The sequence below is a fragment of the Micropterus salmoides genome, unplaced genomic scaffold (assembly GCF_014851395.1).
Source record: "Micropterus salmoides isolate LMB-PRFRI ecotype aquatic unplaced genomic scaffold, ASM1485139v1 Ms_hic_scaffold_20, whole genome shotgun sequence".
In the NCBI taxonomy this organism is placed as follows: domain Eukaryota; kingdom Metazoa; phylum Chordata; class Actinopteri; order Centrarchiformes; family Centrarchidae; genus Micropterus; species Micropterus salmoides.
Genome location: NW_024041151.1, coordinates 28173832 through 28188389, shown reverse-complemented (window position 1 = coordinate 28188389; position 14558 = coordinate 28173832). Strand labels below are relative to the sequence as shown.

Below are 14558 nucleotides of genomic sequence, written 5' to 3'. Positions count from 1 at the left end.
AAGGACTTCTCATCTATGTTGTCTTCAAAACAACTACAAAACTACAACAGCTTCAAAATGGACCTTGAGGTGAAATTGTTTTCTTTTCCACTGGGTCAAGACAAAGTCTCTATAGTAATATCATATTACTATAAATACAGTAGGACTATGTCTTTTCTTCTCATGCCCTGTTTAAATGCCTACTGTAGGTTACATGAATATGATAAGGACACACTGAACTGAAAATTTGGTGTGCATGTCTACACCTTGTACTCACATTTAAAACCTACAGACGTGCCACTTTTGTAACATAAGGATCATTTTATAGGAATAGGTAGACCTACAATAGCCTAATGATTCTTCGTTGAAATCCCCCCCCAGCGCAGCGTCACTGTCTTTACCACTACATACACAAAAGACGCAGATTGGCTAGCCGGCGCATCCGCCCCGCCCTCCACATTCCTACCGGCCTCTCTGATTGGTCCGCTGCACCGTCAGTCGGACGGGTGACGCCCCTCCATCCGAGCCCGCTTCCCCCCCACCGCCACCCACTCCTCCTCCCGCAGCAGGTTGGGTTGAGCGGTCAGCAAGGGGACCGTGGACAGCTCCCGTCTGAAGAGCAGAGTAACGTAGGAGGAGGAGAGGGCTGGATATGGGGGAGCCACCGCACAGGCCCGTACGATCGAGATAAAAACCGCTTTTTTTATGTACACACGCCGGGGAAAATACACAAAGACACGGAGCTGGAGAGGTCTGAGGAGGACGGGGGAACAACCGCGGAAGTGAAGAAGAAGGGGGGATACGGCTACTGACCCATCCCGGAGCATCAGGGGAGAAGCAGCACAGAGAAAGGAGGAGAAGGAGACATAATTCCGCTCGACCTGATGGACTGAGAGGACAGATGAATGAAGACTGCCTACACTAACGCTTATAGATGCCTGGCCAAGGATCTGGACGCTTATGCCATGAACACGGACATGACAATGGACAGCATCGGCAGCCTGCATGGCGGGGTGGCGGTGAGCTCCGTGGCCCCTGATGCGGAGCTGATGAGCGGCCACAGCCCGCACCACGGCCGCGGAAGCTCTTCGGTAGCGGCGGCGGCCACCCTGCGGATACACCAGGACTTGGCCGCCGCCGCCGCGTCATCCCGCTCGGCCATGGTGTCCGGCATGGCCACGATACTGGACGGCAGCGGGGAGTACCGGCCGGAGCTGTCCCTACCGCTGCACCACGCCATGAGCGTGCCCTGCGACACGTCCTCTCCCGGGATGGGGATGAGCGGCACATATACCACCTTAACCCCGCTGCAGTCGCTGCCCCCCATCTCCACCGTGTCCGATAAGTTCCACCATCATCACCATCACCATCACCACCAGCGGCTGTCCGGGAACGTGAGCGGGAGCTTCACCCTGATGCGGGACGAGCGGGGGCTACCGGGCATGAACAACCTCTACAGCCCCTACCACAAGGACCACATGTCCGGGATGGGTCAGAGTCTGTCCCCGGTGCTGGGTAACGGCTTGGGCTCCATACACAACACCCAGCAGGGTCTCCACAATTACGGCACCACGACGCACGGAGGTCATGACAAGATGCTGAACTTCGACGCGCACCACACCGCCTCCATGCTGGCCAGAGGGGACCACCACCAGCACCGAGGCCTCGGTGGTCCGGCGGCCGGGATGATGCCGCACCTAAACGGAATGCACCACCCGGGGCACCCGGCCGTGTCCTCGGCGGGTCACCACCCGCACCCCCACCCCCACCTCCAGTCTCCATCCCACGGGCCCGTGTTGGCTTCCACCAGGGAAAGACCGCCCTCCTCCTCGGGGACGCATGGGATGAACAGCTCGGGGCAGCTGGAGGAAATCAACACCAAGGAGGTTGCGCAGAGGATCACGGCGGAGCTGAAGAGGTACAGCATCCCCCAGGCCATCTTTGCCCAGAGGGTGCTGTGCCGCTCCCAAGGGACCCTGTCGGACCTCCTGAGGAACCCCAAACCCTGGAGTAAACTAAAGTCAGGTCGGGAGACCTTCAGGAGGATGTGGAAGTGGCTGCAGGAGCCGGAGTTTCAGAGGATGTCGGCCCTCAGACTGGCAGGTAAGAGCAGAAAAACAACAAACTGTGATGCCATGCTGCTGCCTTGGTTTGCTTTATTCGTCGGAACAACAAGAGGGATTAAAATCTTCCTCCTAAAGAAAATCCAAAATTATTTCCCCCACTGTCACTAATGGTGCTTTGACTTTTTATCTATCGCTGTTTTTGTTTTGGTGTTTCCTCGTGTATTCTCTCCAGCAGAGAACTCCAATTTAGATGAATGAAATTTATTTAGAATCACTGGTGTTGTGATTACCATTATTGATCAATAACAAAAAGGGATCGATACGAAATGACAAGGTCACGGGATTTCCCTCCAACAGTCCCTCTCCCTCTGCACTGTGCAATAACCCAGATTTTATTTTCCTATCCCTGCGTGTTAGGACGGAATACACTGCACATTGAGTCAATATCAGCTATTTATTCTGCTCCACATTCCACCCAAATGAAGGCTTAAAAATAAAATAAGTCTCTTCCTGTTTTAAATTTGTCTTTGTTTTTTGCAAAAAACAAAGAAAAATATAAAACAGGCAGAGGTTTCTTTTTGAAATAATTCTTTACATTTGGAAGTTTGACACAACATTTAGGAAATGGTCCATTATATATGTTGACGTTTCCTTGTTTAGGATTAATTAAATCAAGAGGGTGAAATGATTATTCTCATTGTAATTCAGCGGTATCATGCTTTGATTTTGGTCACAGGGATTGTTTTGTTTAGCTGGTGCTGAGACTGTCATTAGCCTGTTAAAGGCTTATTGTGCTCTTCTGGTATTAGCGGGGAGAGAGGTGTGAGAAGGCATTCAGCGCAGACAGAGAGGGTCGGAAGAGGATTTGTGTTTGATTGTGAGAAGCTTGAAGGGGATCAGACAGCTGTGACATAAACATGAAGGTTTGGAGCATCAGTGGGTCTGGTGCCCCCTCTAGTGAGGAACCTGGTTTATGCCCCAACAACAACGTGCCTCTATTTTGTCTGCAGGGGACAGCAGCAGCAGCAGCAGCAGGGACAGAGCAAAATAAAAGGATCAGGTGACTTATAGGGATCAGGTTCAGTGTGAATTATGTTCAGTTTTTCAGGAATATTGTAACATGAACAGAGTTTAATGTTTCATGGGGTTTAGTTTGTCTGTGGTGAGTTCATAGTACGATTTATCATATTTGATGTACTTAACAGGTGTTTTTAAAGGAAATTCTGAAAGCCTAATAATAGCCTACATCAGAGAACTATAGCATGTTTGAATGTCACATGGTAGTCTGAAAAGACAAATGAAAAATGACTAGCATTCACCTGAATTTTTATTAGAGTTTAAACAAATCAGTGTGAAAAGAACTGAGTCCAGGTATTTGGATTTTCATCTTTCTGAAATATTTTCTTCTAGCAGCAGTAACTTAGTGTAAATCAGCATAAAGATAACATGAGTTCAGTCAGTTTTCTTAATGCAGTTTCCAGCTGCGTTTATCTAATCTTTTGTTCTTCAGCTATAAATACATTTAAAAATTCAAAGAACCAAATACATTCAGTTACACAGATAATAAAATAATAAATTAGGCGAGATGCATATATCCATAATAGGTTTCTGATAAAAATAAATAATGTAAAAAAAATGTAGAACTTGTCAGTATAAAGAAAGCGAAGGATGAGTTGAATAATCTTATTGTAAATGACTCAATCTGTTTGTGCATTTTTGCTTTTGGATATTGTGGCTTTAATGTGAAAATCATGTATCTCCAAAAGGTTAACCTGCCAAGAAAACAAGTTCTCAGCCTTCTGAAAGTGCATGTTTCAAAAATATGTGTTGTTGAGAAGTTTCTCAACTGACAAAGGAACACTTCCCAATAAAAATAAAAATCACCAATACATGGAGATACATTTTTTTTTAAACTGATGCATGTTATTTGCTCAATGTCAAAAATTTCCATATGTTGTATGGCTCAAAATCTTACATGGCCAGAACATTAAATATTATAATAATAATTTTCAGAATCAACATTATTTTACTAGCAAATAATACAAATATAGATATATAACTAAACAAACCTAAGGAAGCATATAGCTTGAAAAACCACGAGATACACATATACATTAACAACCAGACAAAAACATACTGTCTATTAAATTAATGCTGAGAGAGTGTGTGGCAGTGTGAGGTATGCTGCAATCAATATTACTTTTGAAAAATGAAAAATAAATGATCAAATAATGCTTTCAAACAGTATTTTGTTATAAAGCATGCAATATTTGAAATTATGTGGTTATAATTCCGTTTGTAAACTTCCATTTTATTTGTTATTGTCCAATAAAAAACAGTGTCTCTGATGGTTTTGAAGTTTTCAGTGGATTAAATGCTCCTTTATGGGTTGAGAAAATTCTCCTACTTCTTCGGCTGAAATAAAAAACAAAAATAAAACTTCTAAAGCCCAATATCCAAACCCAATATATTACAAAAATCTTAAAAGCTTAAATCATGTTTTATATTGTCCTGAAAAATTTTGGAGATATTTTTTTATGGTAATTATAGACAATGTAGTGTGGCGCTTGACTTTAAGTAAGAGTAATATACTTTCACTGTAAATTGAGGTGTATTCCACTGTGGTATTTGTTTTACATACAAACACTTTTTGCAACAAAAGTGAATACAGTATGTGAAGTCTGTGTATGTCTATATATATATATAGACATACACAGACATATATATATATACATATATATATCTTTAGTTTTTAAATGAAACATACATGTTAAAATGACAAAATGACCTATATAAATGACTTATCTAAATTATACAAAAGCATAATAAAAATGTACTGTTTGCTTTGTGTTGTGTAGATGCAACCTATATGGAGTTTACTGTATACCATTCCTAAAATATTCCTAAATGGAGAGTTAGTTTAGTCTTATTTCAAATGACTATAATAATAATTCTAAACTGATCTCAGAAATAACCTGACTCATGTTGTCATTGTTTTTCATACCAGTATCAATCATTTTGCTGTAATAGGATAAAAAAAATCAATTGATCCCCGTGAGGGAAATGTGTTTTTGGTGTTTCAGTAGTGAGTTTATGGAGATCGTATCATATTCTGAAGTCACTTATCTGCTCGGTTACGTCTGACACATACTGGTGTAGTTATATATTTAGTAGCTGCTTCATATGTTTGTTCCTATCTGTTCAGTATCCTTTGCTCTGACATTTATTGTGGTTGTTTTTGTGAGGCAAATGAGGCATAAGATGCAATATTTATGGCATACACCTAACATGGTTCCAAGTGGCTGAACAGACATTGCTGGAATTTGATTGGAATTTTTTATTTAATAAGCCTACATTCGGTCATGAGATTTGGTCCAGCCCAGACCCCTATTTTTTAAATTTGTGCACGTATTGTTGTGGATGGGATTACCTGTGAAGGATTTGAGTGTTATTTCATTGGGGGCACTTTGATTTTCAGTGCTGGTATTTGACAATGTAGGTTAATAGACAAAAAAACAATGTGATTGATGGTGGATGGAGGGTGAAGCTGGAGGAGAACAGGGGAGCGTCCATGTCGTCTGTGCTTCCCTGCCTGTTGTAAAATGTCAGCATGCAGATACACACCGTACAGTCTTGTACTTATTGGCTACTGCTGTCTGATGGAGCTGCACTCATCTGCCTTCCCCATGATAATGAAAAACACTTCCTGGCTGCTGTTTTCTTTTTCAAAGGGTTCACAAGTCAAACCTGAAATCATTGTTACGGTTGGATAGTGCCAACATTTACGGTACCTGAGTTTGCTACTGATACCAACATGATACCTCATCAAGTCCTTACCTTGAGTAAACAGCTACAAAAACTTTTTTTCATTTAAAAAATTAAAGAAATCAAAAGCTGTTTGATTTACATGCTGTATCTTAATAAGGTAGTCGCCAGTTCAAGAGTCAAGAGTCAGTTTTGTTGACAAAAGGCAGGTGCTGCAATCTAGAAGCTAAGTCTAAGCCAATTAGTGTGAGCATTATAGACAACTATCCAGTTGTGCTGACAGATGATCTTCACTTAACCAAGTGCTTGTCAAAGACAAAAAAACAAATGCCATTATCTTAAGGAATTGCCTGGTATATTGGGAAATCATCTGGTCAAGGATGTGTTTAGCCTAGCTAAAGCACATAGATTGGAAATGTGGGGAACTGTATGAAAAAGAGAGAACAACTAACTAATTCACAAATTTGAATCAATTCACTTTTGGATTTTGGATCACTTTGGATCAATTTAGCAGGTACATGGCACAGAGTTATCCGGAAAAGGAACAAAATGTCTTTTGTCTAGCATAACAAAAAGACTGGAAGCACTACTGGCATCAAGCCCATCGGACAACAGAATAGACTGGTGACTAGCCTGTTAGCTAACAAGAAACAGCATGTAAATCTGGAGGGTTTGTTGTTTTTCTCTTTTGGTGGATGAGTCAGCAGTTTCCCCCTGCTTCCAGTCTTTTAGCTAAGCTAGTTTAAATTTGCAATGGACCTGTCGCTCCACCAAATGAAATTATATATTTTTTTCCAGTTTTACTCTGTAACTGTAATTGGCCTCCTGTGGTTTCACAGAGAATGGGTCAATATAGTCCAGGTTTTTACGTCAGAAACACGCACACATATCTGGTTTTTGTGATGAGTATCTTCAGTATACTTCTAGTCCATTACATTTTGCTAATTTCATCAATCGCTCTTCATTCCATGGTGACTTTAAAATCACTGTAGAAACTGAGGGAGCTTCAATTCCTAGATCAACAACGCTACAAAAAACCAATAGAGCTGAAGTCAAAGGTTGGAGCTGCAACATTCAGACAATAGATAGCAAATATTCCATTGACTCTGAGACGAGCAGAGGAGAGAGAGGAGTGGCATGCAGGGGGGAGGAAGAAATGAGAGAGAGGGGAGACTGGGTTATTTTTGGTTTTTCTCTTGCCTTTACATGATCCACATTCATGTTCTGTAGACATTCACAGCAATGAAAATGTTAAAGATAATGATAAAAATGATGTTGTGAATCCCATCACATATCCTCCCTTGGTTATTTTGCTTCCTTAATTCCTCTCCACTCTCTCTAAATCAGTTTCTACCTCTCTAAGTTACTGTCTTGATGTAGTCCTTAATTGATTCCAAATAATTGCTGGCATGACCCCAGCATGCAGGTAAAAATGCAAAAATGTGAATTTTGTCCACAGACAAGCACACAGTTCAACAAACTATGTGTGGAGAATAAAGTTTCCAATAATAAATGAATATTGCTTTCATATTTACTTTTCTTTCAAGGAAATTTCATCTGTCCCTATACTAAATTCCATGTTTCCAAGAAAGCTTGAGTTAACTCTCTTTAACCTATTGACGGGCACGTGTCCACCAGCTTACACCATCTCACACTTACCTGGGCCTGGGCGTTTTACCGCCTACCTTGTTTCCTCTTCCCCTTTGGATTGTAGTCCAGGGCTTGTCCTCCATTTCCACTTTCTTCTTTAGACTGTGGTAGCTAAGTCTTCCTAGTTGGTAGTCCTCCCCAGTTCTTCATTCGATGTTAGGATGGAGCATAGGCATAGACAAACACCTGTATCTTACTTGTGAGTGCTTTGGTGGTTTTCCACTTCTCAGAACCACAGAGCATGACAGTCTTTACATTGGTATTGAAGATACTCAGCATTGTGTTGTTGGAGAGCTGGTTTGATAACCAGATTGGCCATAGTATCTTGAATGCCTACTTCAAGTCCTTTGTCTGCTTCTCCATTCCTGCTGATGTTGCTCACTAAGTAAGTGAAATGCTCCATATCCTTTATGGCCTCCCCCCTGAGTGTAATGGGAGTAGTAGTAGTTTCGGGTTTATTCTCATGGTCTTAGTTTTTCCAGAATTGATCTTTGTCAAAGCTGCTTACATCTATCCTGTAGTCTATCTGTCTTCTGCTATGTGTGGTTTTCAAAGACTAGTCTGCTAAATCAAAGTCCACTGGATTCCTGTCCTTTGGTTTTCAGTTGTTCTCTTCATGATCCAGTCAATGGCAACCAGGAAAATCAAAGGAGAGAGGAGGTAACCTTGCCATACTCCTTTTCTGTTTTAATGTCAAATATGTCTGACAGCTTCCCCCTGCAGATGACATGACATTAAATGTATGAGTATAGAGGGTAGGCCATAGTGACCTAGGAGCTTCCATGGCATTTCCTTGTCCAGGCTTCAAAGGCTTTTTCAGAGTATACAATATTAACATAAAGGTTGCTGGGGATGGACAGTAGCATTATGCCTCTCCGGTTGTTGCACTCAACCAGAGGAATTTATTAGTAAAATATTAACATATAAAATAATAATAATAAAAAAGCATTATCAACTATTGTGAAAATTCACAGTTGCACATTTCTTAATTCTGTACATCAAAATCAGACAAAAATCACGGATAGTGTGTATATCTTAATATTAGTGGTCAAAGGCCCTAAAGACTGCTGCAAGGTCTTTTGAGCACTATTTGAGGCATATTTTATCCTCTTTTAGGTTAGTAAGATTTCGGAGATCATCACATGTACAAGCACAAGTACAGCATGGTGTCGTCTGCATAAAAGTGCAAAGATACATTAAAATGACAAATTAAAAGGCCCAATGGTTGCATATAAATAGCAAATAAAATAGGGATAACAACAGGCCCTTGAGGCACTTTTAGTTTGTACTGCAGCATAATACATGTCATCAAAAATTTTATTACATTAGAAAAGAACAACATGGCAAATTGGCTCTTTGTCAGGTACAGAGGTACTGTATCTGTTTTGGTGTCCACATACTTTTAGTCATGTAGTCAAAGTACAGTATTGCCAAAGCAGGTTTTATAAGGTTTATAATGTGTGAATCCAGATTTTCTAAGAATACAACAAATGATATGCACATTGCTAAACACTATATTATAATAAAAGAAAACAAGTATGAAATTGCTAAATGTCTCTCTGGAGCCTTTTCTGTGTGCTTCTTTCGCCTCACCTTAAACCCCAGTTTGAGTCTTTTTCTTTCCCTCGTCATCTCTCTCCTCCCCTGGACCTGTCTCTCTCTCTCTTTTGGGGGGAGGTATTATGTGATCATCTGGGGAATTGAGCACAAGAGCAGAGGTAGCAGCGGCCCAATGAATTATTGATGGGAATCTCGGCGTGACCCGCCTCGGTCTTTTCACTTCACTTCTTCTTCACCTCACAGCCGGGTTAACCAGTCAAAATGGAGGGAGGTAGAGAGAGAGAGAGAGAGAGAGAGAGAGAGAGAGAGAGAGAGAGGATGAGTCCATTGTTTGGTTGGAGGATGCTGCCGGCCTGTGACTCACTGTGAATTATGGATGAAGAGAAATGCTCGAAAAGGAGGCTGAAATCAGTGTTAGAATAGGAAAGCTCATATAAAAGCTGGAGTACAAATAGGAGCCATGGTTAATGGTTACATATTTAATTCAGTATAATGTACATTTCCACAGCACTTATCATATCAGTACACCAACAGAGTAATGAATACTCACCATTCTACTGCTCGCAATGTCCCTTTTTAACACAAATACTGTTCTCACCGATACATGAAATTGTTTCAACCTTGGCGTTTTTTTGATTGCTGTTACGTTGCTGTCAATGAAACTCAACACTTCCTACAGATATTTCAAATTAACAGCCTACCTGAAAAGGATTGCACACTTTGCACTGCTAGAAGGCTTTTCACTGTAATGAAGGAACATGGCTCACTGATGTGGTTTTAATGTTTTTTTTTTTACAACAATGCAGCACTATGGCACAGAGGAATCAGGCTTTGGATACACTGATAATACCGGAGAAGTAGAAGTTTTTCCTCAAGTTGTTGACTTGACTATCACCAGCCCAGCCCACTGAGAAGAGTCAAATTGTGCTGAAAATCTGAATGACTGAACCTAAATATTTTCCATTTTACGCATCCTGCAGCAAGCAGACACAGTGCATTATTTATGAGTTGGACTCTGCTTTTTGACACAGATTACCAGCAGTTACTCTGTGTGTGTGTGTGTGTGTGTGTTTGGTCTTACAGTTTCAGACTGTGGGAATGCAGTTTGTGTCTGTTTTCAGGGTTTCTCTTCTGACCTCCTGCATATTCTCAGGCTGCTATCGATCTGCAATAATGGATTTCAGGCTGCTGAGAGGAGACTTTTGATGTTTGTTTGTGTGTCAGCATGAGAAGATTTGACAGAAACAGTTATCTCTGTCCTATCCTGTCGATAGCAGTATTGGAGTCTGGAAACTGAGACATGATAAAGTCTGGTTACAGGTGTTGTGCCAGTGATGTCACTTTAGGCAACGTTGGTTGGAGCTGAAGTTTGAAAAAGGAAATAAATTTGTGGGTGTGAAGTGAGCTTAGCCAGACCTCTTTAGCCTGCTTCTCATCTCCTTGAGGCTGGAGGCTCCAGGCTACATCAGCCTCTGCTAGCATGACACACCCGAATCTCCGAACCAAATAATGTGTTTTGGAACGCACTGACAAATGTCCTAGTACGGTGACTAGGTGTGAGAACTTGTTACTTTGCTAGGCCATGAGCTACCTCATAAAAGACTCAGCTTCTAGCCTACCTGATATTAACATGTGATCTGTATCTGGATATACGGATCAAGGAAAAACCAAACTGTAAATGCACTAGGGGTGTAATGATTCACTAAATCCAGGGTTTGGTATACCTTTGTTTTAGGGTTAAGGTTGGGTTTTCGATACAACAGGGAAAATGTAGAAAATAAAACAGTGACTTATTTGCCATAATTCTTACTGTACAGTAAGAAACTCAAATAATGGCATATTGTCAGTAAGAACAAATACATAACGGAATACAGTTTGACACTAATCGTTGTCCATTTGTCCTATAACTAATGGTCCCATACAGTGGATCAAATAGACTATTTTGACAGTAATTGTTTGGGAGTACTGAACCGACGAGGTTGCATCCCGAACCGAACACCCTGTACCGAACGGTTCAGGACGAATACACGCACCGTTACACCCCTACAATGCACTCGGCATTTATTATTTATTTATTCATATTTGCATTCAGAATGTGATCGGATCATCCAAAACACATCTGAAGGTGGTTTGGCTTACTTATTGATCAACCAGGTGAAAATGACATCTGGACAGTTACAAATAACAGAGACACCTTTATCTCTGCCTCATCCTGCTATCTCAAGCTGCCTGTCAAAGAGACACAAGCCTTTTTTTGGCAAAGGAAAAATGAGTAGAGCACAGCAGCATCTCTTTGGGAGAATCTTGAGGGTCACATGACTGACAAGGGTAGCTAAATTAGCACTAGTGCTAACAAGGTTCTCCTCTAGCTCTGATTGTCTTTTTATAGTATATCTAATGCTAGCCTAGTTAGCAACGCTAACAAAAAGTAGCCTGCAAAAGCCTTAGGCTGTCACAGTGGTCCCTTGAGAGGATCTCACATTGCTTCCCTTACCTAAGACGCTGTTTGTACCTCAGCTCTGCCTACCAGATTTGCATATTGAAAGAACAAGAACACTTCTGAATATCCATTGTAAATGCCAAAGATCATATGTCATTATCTAGATAATGTGTGCAGATACAGATTGCAGACAATTACCAGAAGGAGACTAGAGTCAAAAGGTCTGACGTGATTCCAGAAATGTATGTTTTTGCCTCTGTCACTTCGAGACTCTGATTGCATCGTATTCATTCAGTAAAGCACCAAGCTCTTTATCAAATCTGTAAACTCCAAACATCAGCTTTGTGTGTTTAGACTCTCTACAAGCTTCACTGTAGCTTCCAAAAAGAAAATCAGAGGCATAGCATAGTGATTTCTTGTTAAGCATGTCCACACCAATTATGGTGCCCCGGCGGTTGTTGGTGGTAGAAGTGTTGCCGGGGCCATCTGAGTGGCTTGGGTTCAGAGGAGAAAATGGTCCTGTCGCCGCTTTATTATGGTGATCAAATCAATCGTGACACCTGGACTCTGAGCTCATCGAGGCAGAGCGCTCAGAGAATACACACTGCACAATTAGTCAGAGCTGCACAATTCTACACACACATGCACAGGTAAAAAGCAGCAGGAAGGACAGGAGCACAACTTTCAATCAGGTTTAAAGGCCCTTATCAGCTTTTTCACGTCGTTTACCAGAATTTACACAATGTATATTTAAAATGAACATGCCAGTAATTTTTCTCCATCAGTCTTTCTCTCCTTCCACCATCAGCAACACTCTAAATGATCAAGATGTTGTTTTGTGATGTAAAGCATTACATTGATATAACCTTGTAACGCTGAAAATAGTCCCCATCATATGCGCTGTTTTGAGTAATGTTGCCACATACCAAGACACACTGTAATCAGTAATTAGCAGCATTTTGATTGGCTTCTTGGTTGGTTTTGGATGAAGTAGCCCTTTTTCTTGTCTAAAACCAAATTGTTCTTGCTTCTAATGTTTATTTAATTTTTTTATACAAAAGAACATCAATTCATTACACCTGGAAAAGCATTTCATTTGTGTGGGATAGTTTGTAAAATGTAATATTTTCAGGACCCGCTTGGGCTGATGATGCTGCATGGCGAGTGGCTTATCCTGTAAACAATACAACGTGTTCATATTTGTTCAACGATCGGTATGTTTTTGGTCAAGGTGTCAGAGTCTCAGGTCTAATCAATATTGGAGACTCGTAGCAATTTAGGTCAGACCTGATCTAGAACAGCGGGAAGAAAGTCTGAATCCAGTTCAGAGGCTGATTGTTTACAATATGTGTAAAACATTACGTGGGATACATTTATTGATGTTTATGTGAGGCACATAGATCACTTTTAAACAGACTGAGTCAACTGAACGTCACTCCCCAATCCCATTACTTCTTATCTTGTCTTTCTCTGGTTTTTATGTCTTCTTCCTTTAGAATTGTCTTTTTCTCGCTCTTTCTATCTTTGCTCCCTTGTTTCCTTCTTCTCGTTGTCCCTTCACCCCTCAGGTTCATTAGTATTGGTGTCACAGTGCTGCTGAAATAACTCTGTCCGGAGGCGGAATGAACAACGACAGGCAGGACAGAACTGTCAGGCAGCAGGCGGGGTTTATGGTGAAAGACAAACAGTGTTAAAAAAAAAAAAAGGAAGGGAAATGTCTGGTTTGACCTTGTGTCTAACCAAAATCCTGTATTCACTTCTGAGGATGACAAACACATGAATACATCAAGTTGAATTCTATATTTGAAATTCTGATTTAAATAAGGTATTATTGTGATTACTATTAGTTATATATCAATCATAATTAACATATAATTATTATTATTAACGTTATAAAAGATAATAATTATTTATTATTATCAATAATAATAATACCAATGTTTCACAAATTAAGTACAAAATGTTTTTCTTATTTTTATCTGTGGTTGTTTACTGCGTCAGTTGACATTTCTCGGTATGTAAATGTGCTGATGTGTATCTATAACAGATCAATACCCTGATGGCCAGATACTGAGACCGAACAGAAACAAGGAAGTGGACGCACATTCTGTTTGTTGTCCTTCCCGCTATAGTCTCTGCTCATTGTGTTGTATTTGGTTATGCTGTTTTCTCTCTCTGTCTGGGATTCAGTGAGGTTTATTTCTGAAATGTGTTTGTGTTTGTGTGTGTGTGTGTGTGTGAAGCGGCAGTTTTGGGCTGTGGATGGATCGATGCCTTTAATCCCGAGCAGATTAAAAGAGCATTAATACTGCCAATGATAATGTAAACGGTGCGGACCCAGATCTCCATTGATCTGCAGGAACCTGATCCAGAACTGTTCCTGGAAGAGATGGGGGGGTGGGAGGGGCTAACTTTATACAACAGAGACAGACAAGCTGAATCTGAATGGCTCATAATAATAATAAAAATAACAGCATGGACACTTAAATGTGCAATATGATACGCAAATCAATAACTTATTGAAAGGAAGTAGTATGGTCTGTAAAGGATGCAAACTATCTCATAATTCTACCCTGTCACCAGAAAAGAACATTGATATTTGACAATTCTGCAAAATCACTGATTTCTTTCTATAATACCTGCTGAACCGTACAATACCTGCTAACAGCAGTTAAGGTTAAATCGTGATGTCAGGTTTTTAAAAAGCAAAAAAACAATAATTGCAATTTTTGAATTTGGACATTATGAGGTGTGTAATTGTCCAGGGGATACATAGGTTGTGTCATTTCTACTAGTTGTGTTGTCAGTGTTTCACTGGGCTGCAAATGTGAATTGGTGAAGGTGTCTCTAATATTGCCTGCATTTTATTTCTTTGCAGCGTGTATTTTTCTTCTTTATGATGTGCATGTGTCATCAAATTGATAGAGATGTTGGGTTTATTTTCTTGTGTTTTGATTGTTTGCATGTTTGTGCGTGGTCTTCTCTGCAAGCGTTGTGACCTCCAGCTACACTTGTGATGGGATGATATATACATTTCTTTATCTCACCTACATGTAATGTGTATTTCTTTTGTTGTCTTTTTGTGCTGATTAAGTCCA

The 14558-nt window shown here is 40.7% G+C and overlaps 1 protein-coding gene across 2 annotated transcripts in view; it reads left to right on the top strand.

Moving 5' to 3' along the window:
- Positions 1 to 576: 576 nt before the first annotated feature.
- The window catches only part of onecut2 (one cut homeobox 2), a 43392-nt gene continuing 29410 nt past the window's right edge, over positions 577 to 14558 (top strand). Inside the window, exon 1 of one of the 2 annotated variants that reach the window (XM_038734327.1) lies at positions 577 to 2082. In XM_038734327.1, coding sequence (XP_038590255.1) covers positions 885 to 2082 — 1198 coding nt within the window. In that variant the 5' untranslated portion in view covers positions 577 to 884. The remainder of the gene's footprint in view (positions 2083 to 14558) is intronic. The other variant, XM_038734328.1, reaches the window with a different exon arrangement.